Genomic DNA, 23,461 nt, shown 5'->3' on the forward strand with positions numbered 1-23,461 from the left:
AGGCTGCATATGTACATGCCGCCACTAAAGCTCTCTAACTCATGGCTGGTCTAACTTCTCATTTCCCTTACCTGCACCACATAGCACTTGTGAGTCAATGTTCAGCAAGAAAATATAGACATGCTTATAAGCATTTAATAATAGATTTCAGAATCTTATCTTGCATGCCTAGCAGTAATAACTCTACTCATGCATGCATTCAATCCAGCTAAGTGACTGTAGAGTCACACCGGGGCCTGTTGCCCTATTTACTGATAACTAGCCATAAGGCTAGTCAAGCATACCCGACGCTTTGTTTTCCAAGTGACCATTAGGTCATTCAAGCGTATGTCACACTCCTAGATAGGTCTAACCATGCTAGCCTGCACTCAGCGCGCTATTGCCGCCCTTGACTCATAAGTCAAGTCTTTCAATTAGATAATACAAACAAGCATAAATCATTTATCACAGAAGTGCTCAATGCAATCAGACATGCTTAAATCTCAATCATAGTTATAACCATGTTCAATGGCCTGGCTCAAGCCCTAACCACAAACTAGGTGCAGTTTTCTTACCTTAGGTCCTTAACGAGATATGTATCACAACCCTAAGCACGACCCTTTTTCCTCCTGAGTCAATCGGTGAACCCTAGTCACAACCATAATAATGAATAACCATCAATAACGAGCGAGTAAAGGCTTCCGGACTGTTTCTAGCCTCCAGGACCTCAAATTCTACTAAACTGGGTAGCAAAATTCTTCTCGAGCCCTAAGGTTTGAGTCCCTGCAACTCAAAACCTCATTTGGCCATTTTCCCCAATTAGAGCCGCAACCCATCCCTGAAGAGTCGCAGCGCGCATTTAGGCAGAGAGCCTCGAACTACAAAGGCACAGGACATGTGCCACAGCGCAACCTACAAGGCGTCGCGAAGCCAAGGCAGTTAAGAAGAACCCTAGCGCCTTTGAGTTCATGCGGGCCGCAACGCTCCAAGAACAGCGCTGCGACGCAACCCCGCGCCCAAAATTCCAACAATTTGAAGAATCTCCAACCTCCCAAAATCATCCCAACACATGATTTGACTCACAATTGACCATGAAAATGGTCTCAGTAACTTAGAAACATAAAAAATAACCATAAAACTCAATCAAAATTCCATTAAACTCATAATTCAATAAAACTTAAAAACCAAAATTAAACTCAACAAAACTTGAATTTTACCTCTGTTACACGATTTCCCCAACTGGTTCCTAAGCTTTAAAGCTTCCAAACTTTCCCCAAAATCTCCTAAATCCCTTAACAAGTTTATCCCAAGTTTGGAATAAAAAATTATCTTCAAAATACAAAGAGAGAGAGAGAGAGAGAGAGTTTGTTGTTATGTTTTTGGAAAGAATCCGAGTTGATAAGCTTAGCTAGTCAAGATAAATCCATGGTCCTAATGACCAAAATACGCCCACTCACATAATTCTCTCTCAAAGCCCTTCAAGGGCAAAAATGTCATTTTACTCTCCCATCTCACATCACACTTATAATTTCCAATTAATTCTGCTAATCCCGGAATACCACTATTTTTCCAAATTACGACTCATACTACAAGGAGTCCCTATAACTCACCGGATTACCAAAATACCCCTTGGTTCGCCTCGAGCCGGGTATAAATCTCGTTGAGACTAAATTGATAATTTTCTCACTAGAATCGTCTCGTGCCGAATAACTCAAATATATCCACATAATAATGTGGTCTAAATCACACAAAACATATATTTATAAATATAACATCAATGGGTCAAAATTACAAAAATACCATTCTAATAAGAAACGGACCCACATGCATACTTAATACACCTAAACATGTTACAACAGTCATATCATAATATAACTCACATAATTCATATAATCATACAATGCACATAATATCTGTTTATCCTCTCCCAACACACTAATCAAGGAGCTAAGTCTGATTAGCAAATTTAGGATGCTACAAGGTCGGGGTCAAAGGTTGGGGTTCGGGGTTAAGGGTAGAGGTCGATGTTGGGGTCAAGGTTGGGGGTTGTGGTTGATCCAGGGGCCGAGGTTAAGGGTCGGGGTCCGTGGTCCGGAGCCAGTGTCGGGGGCTGGGTTGGGGTTGGGGTCGGAGTCGAGGTCTGGGGTCGGGCTTTGAGGTCCGGATCAGTGCTGGGACAAGGGCCGATGTCAGATGTCGCGATCAGTGCCGGGTCTGGGGTCGGGGTCAAGGGTCGGGGTTCGAGGTTGGGGTCGGGGTAGTATCACGTATGATTTCGTTATTCTATTTTTCTTTATACTTTATTGATATAAATTAGCTAAAAGTGTGCTTGTCTTTATCCTTTCAAATTTTTTTATTTCCTTAAGGAAACATTTTGACATGTTTCCTCAATGGAGCACCCCTACGACGTGTTTAAAAATTATTGTGTAATTACTAGGTCCTGTAGTTATTAGGGTAATAATTATACACTATTTTAAAATACAAAATATATTTGAATGTCAAGTGGTAATTATATATGAATTCTTATTAGAGATGGAAATAAGGAGGGTAATTGGTGGGGGGTGCTTTCTCCACCTCTGTCCCCGTTAACCATTTTAATCCCCATCCACGTATATTCATCGTCGAGGGTGGGGCGAGGAATCCCCGGGTGCCCATTATTTAAAAATAAAATAAACAAAAGTAGATTACCTAAAATTAATATATATTACACTATTTTAATCACTCAAAGTATTAAATATGTCCAAAATAAAATTAAAAGTCTTTTAAAAAAATGTTACTAATATGCTACAAAATCATATAAAGAAACATGTAAGATAAGTAAAAAAAATTATAAAATAAATAACAAATTAAAGGGGGCCCCGTTGGGGCGGGGAGTGTTATCCCCATCCTCGCCCCGTTTAACATTTGGGGATAGAAAATGACTCTCATCCCCGCCCCGTTCCCCGTTTAGGCAGGGAATCCTAGCCCCATAAGGGGCAGGTACTTGTGGGGCCTATTTCCGTAGGAAAATTTTTTATCCCTAATTCTTATTGTCATGTTCGGCAAGATAATTATCAATTACATAGTAAAATAATATATTATGTTATAATTAGTTTATAAAAAAGTAATAATATTTAGTAATTACACAATGTAGTTGAACATAATTCTCATAGTGGCTACGAGTATTGAAGATTGTAATTAAGATACTTCGATTATCTCCAATTATATAGTTACTGTGTATTACATGATTTAAAAAATATATCAAATTTAATAAAAAAAAAATTAATTACACTCAATTCTAATTACTTAAAAAGTGGATTTTCAATTGCAGAATGATGCATATTATGATCATTATAAGACTATTTGTTTATAAATAAGTGACGAAGTCGATCCACTTCTATTAAAAAAATATTCATTAGTTAGCTCTATGTGTAATCATAAATATACTACAAGTAAAACAAAATACATTCGGATTTATGTTCCAATTCAGATCTTTGGTTTTTCTCATAATTTTTTGATATTTTATAATTCGTATAAGATTAAATTAAGTGCAATACCAATTAAATCACTCTTTTTAAATTTAAATAAAAATGTTAGGGAAAATAAAATCACTTCTAAAAAAAAAAAAAAAAAAATATCTATCGATATTTTCAAAAGAAAAAGAATATGTTGAATGAGTAAGTATTTTTATAAGTGGGTAAATATGAGATTTTATAATAATTATTGGATAAATAAAGAAAGGAAATTTCCACATACAGTACTATAAAACCATCCATTTCCTTCATTTTTGGAAAACATTGATTAATATGCTTTTTATAAAAAAGTTAACTCCGACAAATTATGATAATTTTTTTATTTAATTTTCACCATTTTTAATGAAAGTTTATGTATGCATTATTTTTTTTATGAGGCTATAAATTTTTTTTTATCTCCAATATACATTTGATACGATTTTTTTTTTTATAAGTATTAACCTTACCTATTTTCTCAATTATTTTTATATTCAGACTTAAGATTTAGGAAACAAGATTTCAGTTCACATTTTTTCCCATTAAACAAATAAACACTTGAGAACAACAGTGTACACTAATGAGACAGTCCCCATTGACAGCTGATTGTCATTATTACTTTACACGAATAAATAGTAATTTAATAATAATAAAAAAGGACGTTTCGCATCGTGTATGGCTAATTAAATAGAAAAAAGCTATTCACCCCGAGCCACGTGGATTGAAATACATCCCGAGCCATGTGGAATTATTAAATTTAACTCTTTGAAGGAGTTGATGAAGCTAAACTTTTTAATTTTAAAATATATTTATTACGTGGGTCCCACAATCCTTAGAAGTGTTATATTTAGGAAATCCTTAGAAATATTGAAATTAAAAATTAAAAAAATACAAAAATGTTCATGAACAAAAATGGACACATGTGACATAATTAAAGCTATTTCTTTTGTAACTAAAATAATATACTACTTATAATGAAAGTCTTGACTTTTGTCATGCTTGTCTTTGTCTTTTTCTAGTTTTGGTCTTTTCCTGCTATCGTGGTGATTTGTTAGTGGTTCTGGTCACAATGGAGGGTCCCAATGTTCTGCTCCCAGGGATGAAAGAGGTTAATCTATCTGAAGAAGACGAAGGGGGACTAGATCTTTTAGCAGTTAACGGAGAAGGTGGAGAAGCAGAGTCTGGGTTCAACTGGCGTCTATGTTTAATTGGTAGGTTCATCCAATCTGGTTCGCTGGATTTTCTATCCATGCAACAAACATTGGCTTCGACATGGAAACCAGGAAAGGGCGTTTTTATAAAAGAGCTGGACAACAACCGATTTCTCTTTCAGTTTTACCATGAGTTGGATATCAAAAGAGTTGTTGAAGGGAGTCCATGGTATTTCAATCGCAAAGCACTCATAATTTCCAGAATGACTCAGGAAGGTAATCCCAGATGTATTGCGCTGGATACTCTAGATCTGTGGATCCAAGTCCACGATCTACCTATTGGTTTCATGACTACTACTGTTTTGAAAGCCATTGGAAACTACATAGGCGTCTTCGTGGATGCTTGCCCGAAAAACTTTATGGGAATTTGGAGAGACTATATGCGCATTAGAGTTCGGCTCGAACTGACCAAACCTTTGAAACGGAAAATGCGAATTCGTCAGTCGGCCACTGAATGGGTTTGGGTGAATTTCAAATACGAAAACATTCCGACGTTTTGTTTTGTTTGTGGTTTGCTGGGCCACTCCGAAAGATTCTGCCCCCGTCGTTTCGATACTCCAGAGGAGGAGATAGTTCAGCCTTACGGGGACTGGATGCGAACCCCTCTTCGTCGCCCAACCAAGCTGATCGGAGCTCAGTGGTTGCGAACATAAATCTCGTCCGAGCCACCGTTCCAACCGCCTAATCAGACATCTATTGGCAATCCTTCCGTTCCAGCGCATAACGCTCCACGAATCCCAGATTTTTCGCCCCACCCCCATGTTTCTAGCTCCAGTCGTCCAAATCGCGCAAATCTCGGCTCGTCTTCAATAAGTGATATGGAGATGGAAGGAAGTCAAAGGGAGTTAATTCTTAACCCACAAGTCGCTGAGCTGGCAGGCATTACTCAGGAAGATATGCTAGGGGCAATTATTGTGGAATCTAAAAAAAGAAGAACCTATACGGAAGGGGCCCAAGATGGTGGTGACTCTCATGTGTTGGGCCAAGCCTCTCTAATGGGACAATTTGAAACGTCTGGTCTAAGTCAAGCAGCTGAAGCACATATACAAACCATCCGGGATGAAAACAGAAGCGATGGCAACATTTCAAGCCCAAAAAACTTATCAATGGCGGGTTCCGAGACTCGGACCCGCCAAGGATTATGAGTACCCTCAGTTGGAATTGCCGCGGGCTTGGGACCCGTGGACGTTTCAATTCCTAAAGGAGATAGTTCTCCAAAAGAAACCCAACTTCTTATTTTTATGTGAAATTTTGTGTAAAAAAGAAAGAGTAGACAAGTTGAGATTTGCTTTGGGCTTTGAGAGTATGATGGTAGTGGAGGCCCAAGGACACAGTGGGGGAGTTGCCTTGTTGTGGAGAAATAAAGAAGAAGCCCAATTGCAATCCTTTAGTAAGTATCATATTGATGTAATCATTACCCCTAGAGGAAGTCCAAGTTTTCGGCTGTCTGGAATATATGGAGAGCCAAACCGTTCTAGGAGAGCAGCTACGTGGAGGCTTCTAAGGCATTTGGCAGAGTCATTATCTCTTCCTTGGTGTGTCATTGGAGATTTAAACAACACTCTTTCTGCTGTAGATAAGCGTGGAGGTAACCCATATCCAGCATGGTTGATGCAGGGATTCCAAGAAGCCATTAACGATTGCTGCCTTATTGATATGGACCTTACTAGTTATCAATATACTTGGGAAAGAGGTAGAGGTACTGACCATTGGATAGAATGCAGATTAGATCGGGCTCTTGTTAATTCTCAGTGGCTTCATCTTTTTCCTAGAGCCGTTTTATTCAATGTTGAGTCTTCCACATCTGACCATAGCCCTATTCTTCTCGACCCAGCTCCTGTTACTACTCCTCATTCTAAGAGACCCTTCAAATTTGAGAACGCCTGGCTTCGAGAGCCTATGTGTGGTAAAATTATTGAGGATGTCTGGAGTAGAAACTGTGATCGACCTATTATTGATAAGCTCTCTCATTGTGCTGAAGTGCTCCAACAGTGGGGCAAAAATTTAACTGGTAACTTTAGAGTTCGCATGAACCAGTGTACGGCTACTATGAGGCGCTTTAAACCCTTCCATGACTCTCGCTCAGTTAGGAATTATGCAGAAGCTAGCAAGGAGTTGCACGAAATACTTATCCAAAAAGAGGTATTTTGGAGGCAGCGTTCCAAGCAAATCTGGCTGAAAGAGGGTGATAATAATTCAAAATATTTCCACGCTACAGCAAGAACAAGAAGGTGTTTGAATTCTATCCATGCCCTGTACAATGACTCCAATCAGCGTATAGAGTGGAACAATGGGCTTCAAGATTTGATGGTAGAGTACTTTCAAACTTTATTTAAATCTACTATACCATACTGGGCCCCTGTTGTTGATTGTATTTCCAGGTCCATATCATCAGCTCAAATCCACTTATTAATGGCGCCTATTGAAGAGGAAGAGGTGAAAATTGCCACATTTCAGATGCATCCTGACAAATCACCAGGACCAGATGGGATGAGTCCATGATTTTATCAGAAATATTGGCATATTGTGGGTCCAGATGTTGTAGCTGAAGTCAGACATTTTTGGCGTGAGGAACGATTTGACAGTCGGTTGCCTCTTACAAATATCGTCCTTGTACCAAAGAAAAAGAGCCCTACCACTATGTTGGATCTTCGGCCCATTTCCCTTTGCAATGTGTTGTATAAGATAATTTCAAAGGTGCTGGCCAACAGGTTAAAACAGGTGATTGATTGCATTATTTCAGAGACTCAAAGCGCTTTCATACCGGGACGTTTGATCACTGACAACATCATGATTTCCTATGAGCTAATGCACTACATGAAGAGGAAGACTACAGGAAAGCAAGGCTACATGGCGCTCAAATTAGATATGAGTAAAGCATATGACCGTGTTGAATGGGATTATCTTAGGGCGGTGCTTCATAGAATGGGTTTCGATGACAAGCTTATCAGACTTTTTATGGCTTGTATCACGACTGCACAATATCAAATCTCCCATGCTGGACAGGTTTTCGGTCATATTATCCCCGAGAGAGGTTTGCGTCAAGGTGATCCCTTATCCTCATATCTTTTCATTATTTGTACTGAGGGGTTCTCTGCTATCTTAAAGGACTTTGAAGAAAGAAGGCTTCTTAATGGTATTCAGGTGGCTAGAGGAGCTCCTAGGATAACCCATATGTTCTTTGCTGATGACTGTTACATTTTTTGCAAAGCGTCTAGTGAGGAAGCCAGTCATGTTATGCACCTGTTAAACCCTTTTGAGGAAGCCTCAGGTCAAAAGATCAATTATGACAAGTCATCAATTTTCTACAGTCGCAATACAGATGTTCTTACCAGGGACATTATTTGTGGTGATATGGGTATCCATGAGGTGGACGATAATAGTACTTACTTAGGGTTACCCAATATTTTGGGCCGCAATAAGACCGCAATCCTAGGGTACCTTAAGGATCGTATTCGTCAACGCATTCAAGGATGGGAAGGGAAGTTTTTATCTAAGGCTGGTAAAGAAATTTTGTTAAAAACGGTGGCTCAAGCTCTTCCCAATTATGCTATGAGCGTATTTCTTCTCCCTCTTGACATTAGTAGGGAGGTAGAACGCATAATGAATCGATATTGGTGGTCCTCTTCATCCAAAAAAGCCAAGGGGATCCATTGGCAAAGTTGGGAGAAATTATGCAAACCTAAATGTATGGGAGGCCTTGGATTTCGATCTCTTTATGACTTCAATTTATCTCTCCTTGGAAAACAGGGATGGCGTTTGATTCAACAACCACAATCTCTTGTTGGGCGTATTTACAAAGCGAGGTATTATCCTCATACTTCCTTTTTTTCGGCATCAATAGGGGGCAGTCCAAGCTACATTTGGAGGAGCATCTTAGCTTCACAAGAATTGCTAAAACAAGGGTCAGCTGTCCGTATAGGTTCTGGTATTTCGGTTAATGTTATTGGGGATCCTTGGCTCCCCAATGAGGACCCTTTCGTACATACTTCCTCCAATGCTTTACTGAATGTAAAGGTTGCCTAGCTAATGAACGATAATCAGACTGAGTGGGACCAAGACATTCTTAATGATATTTTTAATTCAAGAGACCGAGACATTATTCGTCTCATTCCTTTTGATACAAATTCAGAAGACCATTGGTATTGGCGTTTGGAACGACTTGGGCATTACTCTGTCAAGAGTGCGCATGCTCTCCTTCAGAAGAATAAATTACCAGTTAGTTCGGCCGAAAATTTGGCGTTCTGGAAGAATTTGTGGCAGCTAGATATCCCTCCTAAAGTTAAAAATTTTCTTTGGCAAGCCTCCTCTGAGTGCCTGCCGACAAGATGTAATCTCCAACTGTAAAATATTCCAGTTAATGCGCTTTGCCCGTTTTGTAATAGCTGCCGTGAGTCCACCATCCATATTCTGGTTTCTTGCTCATTTTCGCGAAATTGCTGGAGGTATATCGGCATTTCAGTGGAGTCCGAGGTTGATCTCTCTTTCCCAAGTTGGTTTTCACAAATTTTATCCAAACCCCATGGTCCATCTCTTAATCTCATCCCCATGCTTTGCTGGGCCTTGTGGAAATCTCGGAATGACCTTATCTGGAATCAGAGATCCATGGAAGTTGCTGAGATAGTGTCTCTTGCCCGTAACTCCCTGTCGCAGTGGAAATCCGCCCAAGACCGTACATTCGACCTCTCCTTGGGGCTTGTCCTCTCTTCAGACGGTAATGCAATTTGGTCTCCTCCCCCGCCTGGTTTCATCAAAGTGAACTCTGATGCTGCTTTGTTCTCTTCTCCAGATCGCTTCTCTTTTGCGATTGTTGCTAGAAATCAATCTGGGGAGCTGTTGGAAGCTAGAGCGCCTTGCCGTGAAGGTTTGGTGGAGCCTGATTTCGCAGAAGCCATCGGGATCAAAGAAGCCCTGAGTTGGATCAAAGCTAAGGGATGGCGTAATGTTATGGTGGAATCGGATTCATTGGTTTCAATTCAAGCTATTAGAAGTTCCACTCCTCTTCTCTCTTATTTTGGGAGAATCATCCAAGATTGCAGACAGATTTTCTCTGAATTACAAAATTGTTCTGTGTCACTAAACTTTGTAAAACGTTCTGCTAATGCTGTGGCCCATTGCATTGCAAAATCCACTAGCAACATAGCTGATCGTATTGTGAAAGGGAATGATGTTCCAGTTGAGTTAAACAATGTACTCTTGAATGATTTAATTCAATAAAATTTCCCCTTTTATTTGGCAAAAAAAAAAAAAATTAAAAAATACACAAAATGAAATCAGTTACTACAAAGTATTAACTACTCCAATAAAAAAAAAGGAAATATTTTTTTTTGAGTTTGGGTTTTATCTAGTTACTTTGTAATATGAGTTTTGATAAATTATTTTTTTAGATTTTATATTTTATAAAATGGTTAAAATAGAATTTAAATGATTTAATTTTATTATGAATGATTAGTTTGGTAAATTATTTGTGATTTTAGTTGAAAAAATATTGACTAAAATCAGATTTAGAATATTTTAACATTTTATAAAATATAAAATCTAAAAAATAATTTATCAAAACAAAGAATTCAAACAAACATAAAGAGATATAAACCAAAAAAAAAAAACTTCCATAATTATTATTGGTAAATCGATGGTTTCTCCTTTTTTTTCTTTTCTATTTAATAAATTATTTGGGTTCGAAAAATGGAGCAAAAAACATACCAGATGTCTTCTAGCTTATAATAGCAATATTTGGCTCCTCGATAGTTCAGAGAAAATTAACTAAATATTTGGCTGTTTATAATAGCAATATGGGCTCCTCCTCTGCTCTCAATTCTTTCGTTGTTCTCTCCGCTCTTCTTTTGTTTACTCTTAACTACCATGTTTCGACCTCAAATGCCGCTCAACCTAATAACCCCTTCATTTTTCCCATCAACAAAAACATTGTTAACGCTACCAGTCACTACTACAGTACCAAAATCCAAGTAGGTACTCCTGCGGCCACCGTCAAGTTACTCCTCGACATCGGAGTGCAGCTCACAAGCTTCACTTGCGACGACACCAGATACGACTCGTCGTCGTACCGCTACGTCAACTGCAACACCAAAAAGTGTGGACGTTTCTACGGCGGTCAATCATCCGGTGCTTGTCTTCAGTGTTCCTCCACGCCATGGCCTCACTGCTCGAATCAAACTTGCGCTTTGGCATTTGGTGACACCGGAGGGCTAAGCGAGGACGTTTTCAAGGTCCAAACCGAAGACGGGTCAAATATGAGAATTCTTAGAAATACTCCTCGTCTTCCCTTCGCATGTCTAAACTCTGAGTTCACAATACCCTTGAATCGTCTTCCTGTTGGTACCAAAGGGTCGTTTGGTCTTGGCAGGAACCCGTTCTCTTTTGCGGCACAACTTTCTTCGTCGTTTAATCTTCCTCGGAAGTACGCCGTTTGCATTCCTTCGTCATCGAAAGACGTCGAACCGGGGAACGTTTTCATTGGCGGAGGCCCTTATGTTATGCTTCCCTTGAAGGATAATTTGTCCAACAGCCTCATAAGGACGCCACTTCTGATCAACCCCATTGCTTCGGTCGAGGAACTGGCTCTCCCAGATACTCCTTCGGAAGAGTACTTTATCGGCGTGAAATCAATTAAAATAGACAAAAGGGTTGTCCATTTTGATGCTTCTTTGCTCTCCATTAATGCCACAACCGGAGTTGGTGGCACTACGATTAGCTCTTCCACTCCTTACGCCGTTTTGCATAGTTCCATCTACAGGGCTGTCGTTTCTGAGTTTGTTAAGAAAGCCACTGCTAGGAACATCACCAGAGTGGCCAGCGTCAAGCCCTTCGGCGCGTGTTTCAGCACCAAGGGTGTTCACTGGACCGAGGGTGCCGCTTATCGATCTGGAGCTGGAAGGCAAGGTAAGGAGCGTGAATTGGAAAATCTACGGTTCCAATTCGATGGTGAGACTTAACAAGAATGTTATGTGCTTGGGATTTGTCGATGGAGGGTCAGAGCCAAGAACATCGTTCGTCATAGGAGGGACTCAGTTGGAGGACAATCTTTTGGAGTTTGATTTGACAACCTCTACGCTCGGATTTACTTCTTCACTTCTGGTCAAAGACACTTCGTGTTCCCGCACTAGCTAGGCTAGCTTCTTTAGATACTTCATCTTGATATTTACTATTTTCGAAGGATATTCTCGTTTGTTACTATTATTGATCTATCCTACGTTTTCTGCAACTATTTAGTCTCAATATTTTTACAAGTTCATTCGGTTATCATGATTGAAGTGTTCTTACTCTCGATCTAGTGTTTTTAAAAATACTGTCGTTTCTTTAGCAGGCTCGCCGCATTTCTTGTCCCGCCCAGCGCGGTGACCCCCTCCAGATTATGCCATCCCTATTTGGGACCAGAACCAAAGCATTATGTAGTTTTGGACCACTGCATCAATTTACACATATCATTGCCAATTAAATAACATTATTATTATAAAGACACGTTTTTTATTTAATTCGCCCATCTGTATTTATGTACTCAAAAGAAGAAATTTTAGGGAGGAAAAATTAGTATTATAATACATCTCTTCAAAAAATGGGTGGCGCGTATGCTGCGAGTACGGTCACAACAACATATTCATACGCAGTCTTTATTTGTTGTTGACGTAAATTAATGAATAGGAAAAAAAATTAGCGGGAGAAAAGTAAAACTAATAATTAAAAATGTTATTCAAATATTTTTACAAAAGCAAAAATCAAAATAAAATTAAAAATATGTCAAATTTAAATTTAGAGAATTAAATAAATAAGGTCATTGCAACTCTTACCTTTGCCATTGTTCGTACGTTGGCACACAACAGAGCATAATTAGGAGTGAACAAAACTTTTGGAGAAATCCTAATATTACTTGCATATGACGTATTGTTATTAAAAGATCATTACATAACTTATCTTTTCTGTTACTCTTTTAAGCCTAGCCAGTTACAACAGATTTTTAATCAGTTAAAACATAACTGATTTTTCTTTTAGCACGTGAAAGAAATGGAGCTGCAGCTATATATATCCAAGGGTTTCATTAGTTGAAAATACAAGAAAATAAGAGGTTTTGAAAAAAGAGAAAGAGAGAACAAGGGTTAATTTTTTTGTACATTGTTGAGTGTGTGAGAGTTTACTGTGGTGTAAACTAAGTGCTCATATTTTGAGTTGTATAGAGTGTTCAAGAACCTTTGGAGAGGAAGAAGAGTTAACATTGATTCATTATAGTGGAGAAGTGCTCGGACTAGATGTAGGCCTTATTTTAAGGCTGAACCAGTATAAATCTCTCTGTGTGATTCTTTTTCTTCCCTTTTCTTATTTTTGTTCTCTAAGTGTTTGTGTTTTAGTACACTTTTCTGTGTATATTTGTTCTTGGTTTGTTTTACAGGTGAATCTTGGAGCCTTGGGGTCGTGGATTGCTTTACCACAACAGTGGTATCAGAAGCCCAGGTTTCGGAGATTGAAGAACAAGGCTCATATTAGATTCTTGATTTCTACACAGAAAGAAAGGAGAAGCAAGGATGTCGACATTGCGTTTCGATCTCGACAAGTTCGATGGAACTAGGGATTTCAGTCTTTGGAAGGAGAAAATGATGGCTGTTTTCATACATCAAAATCTTGATGGTGCTCTTATAGGAGAAACCAAGCTTGGTGAGAAAAAGAAGTCTGAAGAAACATCTGAAGATACAAAGGTGATGATGAAGAAAGCTAGATATGCAATTGTGATGCATCTATCGGATAATGTGTTGAGACAGGTAATAGGAGAAGAGTCTCCTGTTGGTATGTGGTCGAAACTTGAACAATTATATATGACTAAGACTACATCTAACAAAATATATCTGAAAGGAAAATTCTATAGATTCACAATGGATTCTACTAAAACCTTAAACCAGAATCTTGATGATTTTAACAAGATTGTTTTAGATTTGAGTAATATAGGTAAGAAGGTTGATGAAGAAGACCAAGCTATAATACTGTTATATAGCTTACCTGATCAATTTAGAGAACTCAAGACAGTGATTCAGTATGGTAAAGAAACTCTGAGTTTGGAAGATGTTCTGTCTATTTTGAAGACTAAAGGTTGAATGTTGAGAAAGGCAAGAAAGAAAAAGATGAGTCTTTGTTCATAAGGGGAAGACAACCAAGAAGATCTTTCAGTAAAGGGAAAGAAAACTCAAATCGGAGGTCTCCTGCTTGATCAAAGTCAAGAGGAAAAGAAACAAGAAGGTGTCACCACTGTGGAAAAATTGGACACCTTAGAAGGTTTTGTTGGGATTTGAAGAAGAAAAGAGACGATCAACACACAGATGAGACTACTGCACTCGTAGATGGAACAAGTCTGGAATATTCTGATGGAGAAATGTTCAACGTGACATCAACAAGAGACATAACTGAATGGATACTTGACTCAGGATGTACCTATCACATGAGCCCAGTAAAAGAATGGTTTTTTGATTTCAAGAAATTGCACAATAACAAAGTACTCATGGGAAATGATCAAGCTTGTCAAGTAGAAGGAATTGGGTCTATAGTAATAAAACACTTTGATGGGGTAATAAGGATTCTTGAAAATGTGAGGTACATACCAGATTTAAGAAGGAATTTAATATCAATTAGTGCGCTAGATTCTCAAGGGTTGTGCTTCAAAGGAAGTGATGGAAATTTCAGAATCTCACAAGGTTCAAGAGTAATAATGAAAAGCATAAAAAAAACATGGTTTATATGTACTTGTTGGTAGTACTGTCACAGCTGGTGAAGCATCAATGGCCAAACATGATAGCTCAGAGATAGTAGTTTGGCATCAAAGGCTAGGCCACATGAGTGAAAGAGGTATGTCTGAACTTTGTAAACAAGGTTTATTAACTAACATAAAATATTCTTCTCTGCCTTTTTGTGAAACATGCATTAGAGGTAAACAACACAAAGTCAAATTTGGAGTTGGAAAACATAAAGCATCTCAGATTGTGGAGTATGTTCACTCGGATCTTTGGGGGCCGAGAAAAGTAGCTACTCAAGGTGGAAATCGCTATTTTTTGTCCATAGTAGACGACTACAGCAGAAAGGTATGGATTTATCTTTTAAAACACAAGAGTGATTGCTTTGAAAAATTTAAAGAGTGGAAAAATTATGTTGAGAAACAAACTGGTAAGTTGCTGAAAGTTATTAGGACAGATAATGGCCTAGAATTTGATAATGGGGAATTTAATACTTGGTGCAAAAGGGAGGGGATAGAAAGGCATTGAACAATAATTCACACACCACAACAAAATGGGGTGGCTGAGCGAATGAATAGAACTCTTTTAAATAAAGTAAGATGCATGCTTATAAACTCTGGTTTGCCTAAACAATTTTGGGGTGAAGCTGTCACTACAGCTGCCTATTTAGTAAATAGAAGTCCAAACAGAGTAATTGGCCTAAAAACCCCTGAAGAAAAATGGTCTGGTCATCCCCCATCCCTAAGTCATTTGAGAATATTTGGTTGTGCAGCATATGCATTCCAAGACACTGATAAACTAAGTTCAAACTCAGTAAAATGTTTGTTTCTAGGATATCCATGTGGTGTTAAAGGTTTTAGGCTATGCTCATTAGAACAACCAGGGTACAAAATAATTAACAGTAAAAATGTTTTTTTTAATGAGAAAGAATTTCCACACTTGAAAGAGAAAGGTAGTGTTTCATGTGATGCAGGAAACCCAGGTGAACAAAGTACCAGTACAGAGATAGAGTTTACGTTAGTTAAGTCTCAAAGAAAAGAAGACGAGTCTACTAGTCAAAGTGGAAGTCAAGAACCTGAGCAACATCCTGATGATGGGAAACCTCAAGAAACTCTTGCTAATTATCAATTAGCTAGAGATAGAACTAGAAGGGTCATTCGTTTTCCTTACAAATTGGGAGAAGCAAATGTCATTTCATATGCTCTAAATGTGGCGAGACAACTTGATGAAAGTGAGCCATCAACATATCTGGAAGCAATTAAAAGCAGAGATTCAAAGTGATGGATTAAAGCTATGAATGAAGAAATGGACTCCTTAAGGAAGAATAAGACATGGGAGTTAGTTTCAAAGCCTAAAGACAAGAAGATAATTGCTTGTAAATGGATTTATAAGATAAAAGAAGGGGCAACAAATGATGAGGAAAAAAGATATAAAGCAAGACTTGTGGCAAAGGGCTTTACACAAGAAGAGGGGATAGACTATAATGAAGTATTCTCACCAGTAGTTAAGTATAAGACTATAAGGAGCATGCTAGCTTTAGCAACCCAGCTAGATTTTCAGGTGGAACAAATGGATGTTACAACAGCGTTTTTGAATGGAAAGCTTGAAGAAACCATTTTCATGAGTCAGCCTGAAGGTTTTGAGGTGGAACAACTAGGTGGTGAACTTGTATGCAAGCTACAGAGGTCTTTATATGGTCTGAAGCAATCTCCTCATCAATGGAATAGAAGGTTTGACAATTTTGTGACTGGTTTGGGGTTCAAACGGTCTGAGTTTGATACATGTTTATACTACAAGAATTTAGAAACAAGTGATGTTGTTTTCTTACTCTTATACGTGGAAAAGAAAAGCAACAAATTGTTTGGTTAAAAGGACAACTCAGTAAGGAGTTAGAAATGAAGGATTTGGGTACAACAAAGAAAATTCTTAGCATGGTCATTACAAGGAAGAACAAAGAGGAGAAGTTAATTATTTCTCAAACTGGATACTTGTCAAAGGTGCTTGACAGATTCAACATGAGTAGTTCTAAACCTGTCAGCATGCCTATTGCTGGGCATTTCAAATTTTCAAATGATCAATGCCCAAAGACTAATGAAGATACAAAAAGAATGGAAAGTGTTCCTTATTCAGAAGCAATAGGTTGCTTAATGTACTCAATGGTGAGTACCAGGCCTAATCTAGCCTATCCTATAGGTGTACTAAGTAGGTATATGGCTAATCCAGGCGAATCTCATTGGGAATGTTTGAAATGGTTGTTAAGATACATCAAAGGCACTTTGAATTATGGATTGCACTTCAAGAAATCCAAGGGACAGATTCAATTGGAAGGATTCGTGGATTCTGATTATGCAGCAAATAGAGACAATAGGAAGTCAGTAATTTCATTTATTTTCTTGTTGAATGGAAATTGTATTTGCTGGAAAACTCAACTACAACCTGTGGTGGCATTATCTACAATTGAGGCAGAATTTATGGCAGTAACTGAAGCTATTAAAGAGGGAATTTGACTTCAAGGCTTACTCAAAGAGCTAAAGATGTTGAAGGGAAGAGTTACTGTATATTTAGATAGTCAGTCAGCAATTCATCTCAGCAAAAATCCAGTGTACCATGAGCGTTCAAAGCACATTGACATTAGGATGTACTGGATAAGGGAGAAAATTGAAAACAAAGAGATTGACTTGGAAAAGGTCCCTACTGAAGAAAATGCAGCAGGCTTGGGTACTAAGGTGTTGCCTTTGAACAAGTTCAAACATTGTTTGAACTTGATTGGTCTTGAAGAATGATGAAGACCGAAATTCGAGTATACTTCTCCACTGATCTAAGGAAGTGTCTTATGCCATTAATATAAGGATTAAGGTGGAATATGTTGGAGTAATCCTAATATCACTGGCATATGACGTGTTGTTATTAAGAGATCATTAAATAACTTATATCTTCTGTACTCTTTTATGCCTAGTCAGTTACAACAGATTTTTAGTCAGTTAAAACAGAACTGATTTTTCTTTTAGCACGTGAAAGAACTGGAGCTGCAGCTATATATATCCAGGGGTTTCATTAGTTGAAGATACAAGAAAATAAGAGGTTTTGAAAAGAGAGAAAGAGAGAACAAGGGTTAATTTTCTTTGTACATTGTTGAGTGTGTGAGAGTTTACTGTGGTGTAAACTAAGTGCTCATATTTTGAGTTGTACAGAGTGTTCAAGAACATTTGGAGAGGAAGAAGGGTTGTTTTGTATTTTAGCATTGATTCATTATAGTGGAGAAGTGTTCGGACTGGATGTAGGTCTTATTTTAAGGCTGAACTAGTATAAATCTCTCTGTGTGATTCTTTTTCTTCCCCTTTCTTATTTTTGTTCTCTAAGTGTTTGTGTTTTAGTACATTTTTCTGTGTATATTTGTTCTTGGTTTGTTTTGCAAGTGAATCTTGGAGCCTTGGGGTCGTGGATTGCTTTACCACGACAAAAACTAATCACAATTTGATTTTTTATGTAATAGAAATCAAGTAAAGTATAATAGAAAGTTAGAAACTAATGTATAAAAGAATCTTCTTATGTGTCGGTGTATCCTTTTATATGTATAATTTAAGTATATTTAAGAGTAAACGGCACCTTCAAAACTTAATATTTTCAAAATGTTGCCCTTTTATACTCAATTTTTTCTGGTAAATATATTTAATCTCTTCAAAATATTACACTTTTATACTCGAATTTTTTTTGGCTATAAATAAACATGATGTTTTTAAAATATTGTACCTTTATACTTATGTTTAGAAATTATTTTGAAAAATAATAAGAAAGTGAATGAAAAATATAAGATTTTAGTTATTTTTAAAACTTTAAATTAATTTTATTTTCAAAATAATAAAAAAATAAGATTAATAAAATTAATCAAAATAATTAAATTTATATTTTTTCTTTACTTTTTTTAAAAAAAATTTATATTTTAAATTGATGAAAATATATAGGTTTTTAATTATTTTAAATCATTTTTATTAATTTTAATAAAATATTTTTTAATGTTAAAAGTAAAATATTTAATTTGAGAAACAATAAGAAAGTGAAAATAATTTAAAATTTAAAAAATAATTAAAATCTTATATTTTTCCTTCACTTTCTTATTATTTATCAAAATAATAGAAAATATATATATAAGTGCAACATTTTAAAAACATCAAATATATTTACCACAAAAAAAAATTTGAGTATAAAAGTGCAACATTTTAAAAATATTAAGTACATTTACCAAAAGTACTAATTTTTAAAAACATTTAGTATTAGCCACCATCTACTCTATATTTACAAATAAAAATTAAAAACCTACACTTTAGTTATCCCTTCTAGTGTAGTCCATGTTGACAGCCCCGAAGTACTCTTATTTAATATATATTTATACATTTCCATAGTGATGTTTAAAGGTACTATATTTATCTAATAAGGAAGATAAAGTATTATCACATATACTTGATTCAGAATATGTTAATTATACTCGGATAGGATTAGCTCAACTAGTGGAGGCCTTCTCCTAGAAAGAGACTTGAGATGAAAAAAAATACTAACTACTAATCTAACAAGCTAACAAACGTTGCAATTAAAAGGGAAATTTGACATAATATGCTAAAAAATTAAACAAGCTAAAAAATTAAACTCAAAAAATAAAGATAGAAAAATTATCCCACTCTTTCAATTTCTTCCCCAAAATACCCCTGACATTTCAACTTCCCTCCCTTTTCTCTAACTCCCTTCTCTCTCCTGAATTCTCTCATTCTCGCCATCTTTCTACAGACCAGGGACGGTCGTGCATGGAACCCAGTCACCCCGAACCAGGGACCCACACCGAACCAGCGACCCACACGAACACACCCAACCCAGCGACGAACCCACACGAACCCAGCCACCCGGCAACACCACACCGAACCAGCGACCCACACGAACCCACACACCCACACCGAACCCAGTGACCCACACGAACACTACCCACGCCGGACCTCCGAGAACCCAGTCTCCGATCACCAACCCACACGAACCCACACGCCCACGGGAATCAAGGTTTGTTTTTTATATTTTTCTTTTAATTTCTCTTTTGAATTCGAACGAAATTGGTGTATTTGAGGTTAGTTTGTTGTTTTAGAACTGCATTCTGTGATTAATGTTCAGATTTCTACTATTTTGTGTTTGGGGAAGAATCTGGGTATCGGGACTGCGTTTTCTTTGGTTTCTTATAAATTTGCGATATTAAGCGATGTTTGTGCGATTTTGTGCGACTTATCAAGGCAGTATGGTTGATTGGCGTTGTTTGTGTCTGATTTGCGATTTTTGAACGACATTTGGGCGATATTGTCCGATTATGTAGGGAAAATAATGATAGTTTATGGCATTTGTGTTGTTTTAGCGATCTTTGTTCGATGTTTATGCGATTATATTGGATAGGTTTGCGATTTTAATTTAAAAACCTTATACATTTTTTATAATTGTAGTTTTGCGAGGTTTTGCGAGTTATTTTGCGACATTTGTGCGATTATAAATCCTGTTTTTAAAAATGCAGATGGCTCCAGAGCTCGTTCTCCCATTGTCCGAGCATTTTCCAGGGCGTATCAGCTACAGAGGGAGCGGGTACTTCACTGCTATAAAGGATAAGTTCGAAGCCTTTAAGTTGACTGATAAGGTGAAGGAAAGTCCCTTCGGATCTTTTTGGAATGCCAGTGTTCTTCAATTCTCTGGGGTGATTGTGCATCAACTGTTATTGAGGAAAAAGAAAGTCAGTGAAGTTAAAAACGATGAAGTGTGGTTTTACGTGGGTAAAACAGAAACCAGATTTGGGAGGTCTGAGTTCGGTTTGATCACAGGCCTAAAGATGAGCGGTGGCCCCTCGACAGCAGAATTGAATACACAATGTGATTCTGATCGGATACTGCGGGACTATTTCAATAATGCGAAAAGGGTGGCCTTCAAAACCCTTTGGCTAGCTTTTGAGGCGTGTGATGTTGAAGATGATGTTTACAAGCTGGGTTTATGTGCTTTTGTTGAAGGCGTTCTGTTGTCACGGTCCGAGGGTGTGTATATTTGGACTGATATGCTGAAGTTAGTTGAAAATGTAGATAACTTCTTCGAGTATCCTTGGGGCCTCCTTTCTTATCAGAAGCTGTTGTCTTCCATAGCTAAAAATATGCAGCAGCTACGGCAAAACTACCTGGATAAGTTGTCGAGCAAGAAAGATAAGAAGAAGAAGAAATCGAAGAAGGAGAAAAAAGTTACTCAACTAGAAGCGAAGTACAATGTGTACGGATATGCACCGGCCTTGCAATATTGGGTGTTTTAGGTCATGCAAGATGTGGGGAAGAAGTATGGGCAGTGCAAAGGGAGCAGATTCCCTAGAATGTTGAACTGGAGCACCCCCGTTACTGTTACGAAACACGATGTGAAGCAAACTGATGTGGCACTGCTGCTTGAGAAAAGAGTATGTGAATCTTTCTCTATTTCTCATTGTTGTTCTGATATATTTTGCCTTCAGTATTATTTGCAATATATGTGCGAGTTTTACGCGACATTTGTGCGACAACATTTTTCTTTTTGCGATTTACATTATCTGTTTTGCGACATATTTGCGACATTATGCGATTTTTTATTTTGTGATTTATATTTGATTTCTTTTAAAAATATTAGCGACATAATTGCGACTTATTGCGACATAAATGTGATTTTTATTACTTTGTTGATAATATACTTTTGCGACATTATGCGATGTTTCTTCGAGTTTCTGCGATGTTGATTGTTTTCTTATTTTTTGATTATGCAGATGGTTGTTCTTCAGATCTTGCACCCTCGGAATTGGGAGGTTGAATACTGGAACTCCAATTGTGAGTGTGAAGTCCCCACGGTGGATATGGGCTCAGATGAGATGGAAGAAATAGAAGCTGGAACACAAGATTCCACTCAATTCGAGACCCAAGCAAAACGGGTGGCGGAATATGTTCAAACTGCAAAAATCATTCCACCATCACCACCGAAAGAACAAACAGAGCCGTCCACATCAGGCACTGTGCCTCCAACCTCAACTCCTGCAGCCAATGACGCCGACTACCTTGGGTTGGCGAAGAGATTGGAGAAGGTCGAAGCCCAACAAATAGCAATTCTGGCTGCACAGAATGAGATGAAGACTACGTTTGAGAGTAGACTGGGGGAGATGAAGAAGCTTATCATGGATCAACTTGCGACCGTGATAAGTTTGTTACAGAAGCAACCATCACAGCCAGCAGAGGATGAATGTCGTCAGTATAATTCTGGTTCTGAAGATGACGTGTACCCTGAAGATTGGGAACCCAACGTAGATGAGGTTCCTTCTACTCTAACGGATGCCATTATTATGGCCATCGGAGATACGCAGTCTCAGGATGTGCAACAGTTGGATGGGCCACCAGCTGGAGTGGAATTTGTGAGGAGGGCAAAACGGAAGCCAGTGTATTTGAAGGACTACACAGCGAGGAAGAAGAAACAACGAACTGGTCCTGTTGAGGTTGATACTTTGAGGCCAGCAGACCCACGACTGTACAAATTTTTCAAAAGGTGGATTACTTACTCGAGGGACAACCGCCGTCCTAGAGAAGTGCACACTGACATTGCCGATCGGAGTTGGTTCATGAAGTTGATGGTGGAGCACGAATGGATCGACGATTCTGTAAGTACTTGTTTCTTAACTGTTTAATTTAACTGTTTTCTCATTTTGAACAATACATCATTTTATTTGTGATATTTAGCGATGTATAAGTTGATTGTTTGTTTAAATCGTAATTAAATCGCAAAAATGGTACATTGGGATATGCGCGACGTTTGGCGATGTCTGTGCGACATAAAGCGATTTAATTACAAAAATTATGTTTTATGCGACTTGTTTGCGACATTTGTGCGACTTTTGTGCGATTCGATTCTAACCATTTTTATTTCAAATGCAGAAAATTGATGCCATATTCCACTTGTTGAGAAGAAGGAGGAAGCTCTTCCCTGAGGTGTACACTACGAATTGTGTGGTTCTGGACACATCTGCTCCACAAATATTTTCAATGTACTGGAATTGTCATGATGGTGACAGAAGCACATTTATCTGGGATGAGTCAGTCATTGATTATGTGAGGGGGATGGAGCATCGGCACTTGCCTTGTTGGGAGAACCAGGAGTACATCTACTTCACATTGAACCTTCCTGCTGAGAAGCATTGGGTGGCTGTTGAGGTAGATATTGAGAATTGGCAGATTGTTGTATATGACTGTGATATCGGCGCCACGACTGAGGACAATATGAAGTCATATTTGAAGCCTTATACCGAGATATTTGCATCCTTATTGCGGGCTTCTGGTTATTTTAAGACCAACAGTTATGTATTTCCGGTTGAAACAGGTGATCTCAGCCAGCTCCCACAAATGCATTATAAACGAGCTACTCCAGAAGTTGTACCGCAAGCGGAAAGCAGGTAAATGTCTCTTTTTGTATTTATTTTATTTTGTACTCCATTATGAATTACTTTACTAAATTGTTACTAATAATTACCAATATCTTTTTATTTGCAGTGGCGATTGTGGAATATATGCCATTGAATACGTGGAGCACCGAATGTTGGATCGGTCGTTTGAGAAAGTTAACGATGATAACATGCTCACCTTTAGACATAGGTGGTGTGTTGACTTATTTTACCAGAATGTATAATATTTACGACACTATTATATTTACGACACTATTATATTTTGTCAGATTAGTAAAATATGTTAGAAATCGTCTTTAATCGCTAATTTCGCTTTGAAAATCGCACATTGTCGCACATTTACATCGTCTGAAATCGCATTTATCGCACAAAATCGCAATGCTAATCGCAAAAACATCGCTAGCTATCGCAAAATTGGAAAAAAAAATCTACTTTGACCCTGTTAAAAATTCTACATGGTTCACACATTCTTGTATAAAAAAAAAGGTTAAAAAACTATAACAGCAACCAAGAATACAGCACAAAAATCCAGTCCAAAAATAAGTGCATTACAACTAATATAGATAAGTACACTAATAGAGAAAAGCT

General features: G+C 37.8%; 3 protein-coding genes and 1 pseudogene across 3 annotated transcripts; all 4 read left to right on the plus strand.

Moving 5' to 3' along the window:
* Positions 1–4,536: 4,536 nt before the first annotated feature.
* Positions 4,537–5,331, plus strand: LOC133815402 (uncharacterized protein At4g02000-like). The gene has a single exon (XM_062248247.1). The coding sequence runs from the start codon at positions 4,537–4,539 to the stop codon at positions 5,329–5,331; it is 795 nt and encodes a 264-aa protein (XP_062104231.1).
* Positions 5,332–8,707: 3,376 nt separating this feature from the next.
* Positions 8,708–9,895, plus strand: LOC133815403 (uncharacterized). The gene is made up of 2 exons (XM_062248248.1): positions 8,708–8,976; positions 9,064–9,895. The coding sequence occupies exons 1-2, from the start codon at positions 8,708–8,710 to the stop codon at positions 9,893–9,895; spliced, it is 1,101 nt and encodes a 366-aa protein (XP_062104232.1).
* A 555-nt stretch (positions 9,896–10,450) lies between these two features.
* Positions 10,451–11,982, plus strand: LOC133819261 (probable aspartic proteinase GIP2; annotated as a pseudogene).
* A 4,319-nt stretch (positions 11,983–16,301) lies between these two features.
* LOC133815405 (secreted RxLR effector protein 161-like) lies at positions 16,302–16,913 on the plus strand. Its single transcript, XM_062248249.1, has one exon. It carries the CDS (start codon positions 16,302–16,304, stop codon positions 16,911–16,913), a length of 612 nt encoding a protein of 203 aa, XP_062104233.1.
* Positions 16,914–23,461: the final 6,548 nt, after the last annotated feature.

Source organism: Humulus lupulus, chromosome 2, assembly GCF_963169125.1.
Source record: "Humulus lupulus chromosome 2, drHumLupu1.1, whole genome shotgun sequence".
NCBI lineage: Eukaryota > Viridiplantae > Streptophyta > Magnoliopsida > Rosales > Cannabaceae > Humulus > Humulus lupulus.